This window comes from Lagopus leucura, unplaced genomic scaffold, assembly GCF_019238085.1.
Source record: "Lagopus leucura isolate 7727_CA_CO unplaced genomic scaffold, USGS_WTPT01 29375-0_obj-0_obj, whole genome shotgun sequence".
NCBI lineage: Eukaryota > Metazoa > Chordata > Aves > Galliformes > Phasianidae > Lagopus > Lagopus leucura.
In genome coordinates, this window is record NW_024963196.1 from 1 (window position 1) to 1,136 (window position 1,136).

A 1,136-nucleotide genomic window follows, 5' to 3' on the forward strand; every position below is an offset into this window, starting at 1 on the left:
CCCGTCCCGCCCCGACCCGGACGCCGCCGCCCCCCGTTCCGCCGCCATCACGGCCCCCCACCCGCCGCCCTCAGCTCCCCGCCGCGGGGTCCCGGCTGCATCCCAGCCCCCCGCCGCAGACTGACGCGCTTCTGGCTGCAGCCCACGATCAGGAAGGTCTCGATGTTGTGCTCCTTCAGGTAGGCGCTGCGCTCCCCGCCGTGCCCCGGCTCCACCTCGTAATCCCCGTTCAGGCACTGCAGCGTCGCCCACGTGATGTGGATGCGCCTGGAGACACGGCACCCTGTAGAGCCCCCCCTCCCGGGACCCCGACCGCCGACCCCGCCGGCGCCGCTCCTCACCCCGCTTTGCCCCCTGCCTCCATCTGGTTGGCCAGGGTCACGTCGTTGGACCACACGTCGAACTGCCACTTGCGCAGCCCCAGCACCCCGCAGTGCACGCGCCCGCTGTGGATCCCCACGCGCATGTTGACGTTCACCCCCGTCACCTCGCGCACCAACCTGGGGGCGAGGGGGGGTCACACGGCCTGCCTGACCCCGACCCCGACCCCCCCCCGCCCCCCGTGCTCACGAGATGGCCTCAATCATGTCCACCCCCATCTCCACACAGCAGTGCGCATGGTCGCCCCGCGCCTCCGGCAGCCCCGACACGCAGTAATAGCAGTCGCCCAGGATCTTGATGCGCAGGCAGTGGTTCTCCTGGGGGCAGGGGGTGGACGGGGGGGGTCAGGGGGTCCCCCGTTGCCCCCCAGCTCCTTGTTGTCCCCAAGGTCCCTGTGACCCCCCCCATCTCCACTGTGCCCGGCTCTGCATGGCCCCCACCCCGTGCACAGCTCCCCATTGCCCCCACTGTTCCCCCTATTCCCGCTGCCCCCGTTATTCCCTTTATTCCTACCCATCCCATAGGCCCCCACTGTCCCCACACTTCCCACTGCCCCCAGCTCCTTGTTGTCCCCACCATCCCCGGGTCCCTGTTGTCCCTGTGCTCCCATCACCTCTGCCCGGCTCCCCGTGACCCCCACCCAGTCCACAGCTCCCCATTGCCCCCATTGCCCCCCCATTCCCACCATCCCTGGGTCCCCGTGGTCCCTGTGCCCCCACCACCCCCAGGTTCCCAGCTCCCCACTCTCCCCCCCC

General features: G+C 70.8%; 1 protein-coding gene across 1 annotated transcript; it reads right to left on the bottom strand.

Moving 5' to 3' along the window:
- Positions 1 to 61: 61 nt before the first annotated feature.
- On the bottom strand, positions 62 to 719 carry LOC122191025 (adenylate cyclase type 6-like; the record flags this gene model as incomplete). The annotated part of the gene is made up of 3 exons (XM_042891214.1): positions 571 to 719; positions 342 to 500; positions 62 to 267 (listed from the first exon to the last, which is right to left on the bottom strand). Coding segments are annotated over exons 1-3 (394 nt in total), but the record flags the coding sequence as incomplete, so codon positions are not given.
- Positions 720 to 1,136: the final 417 nt, after the last annotated feature.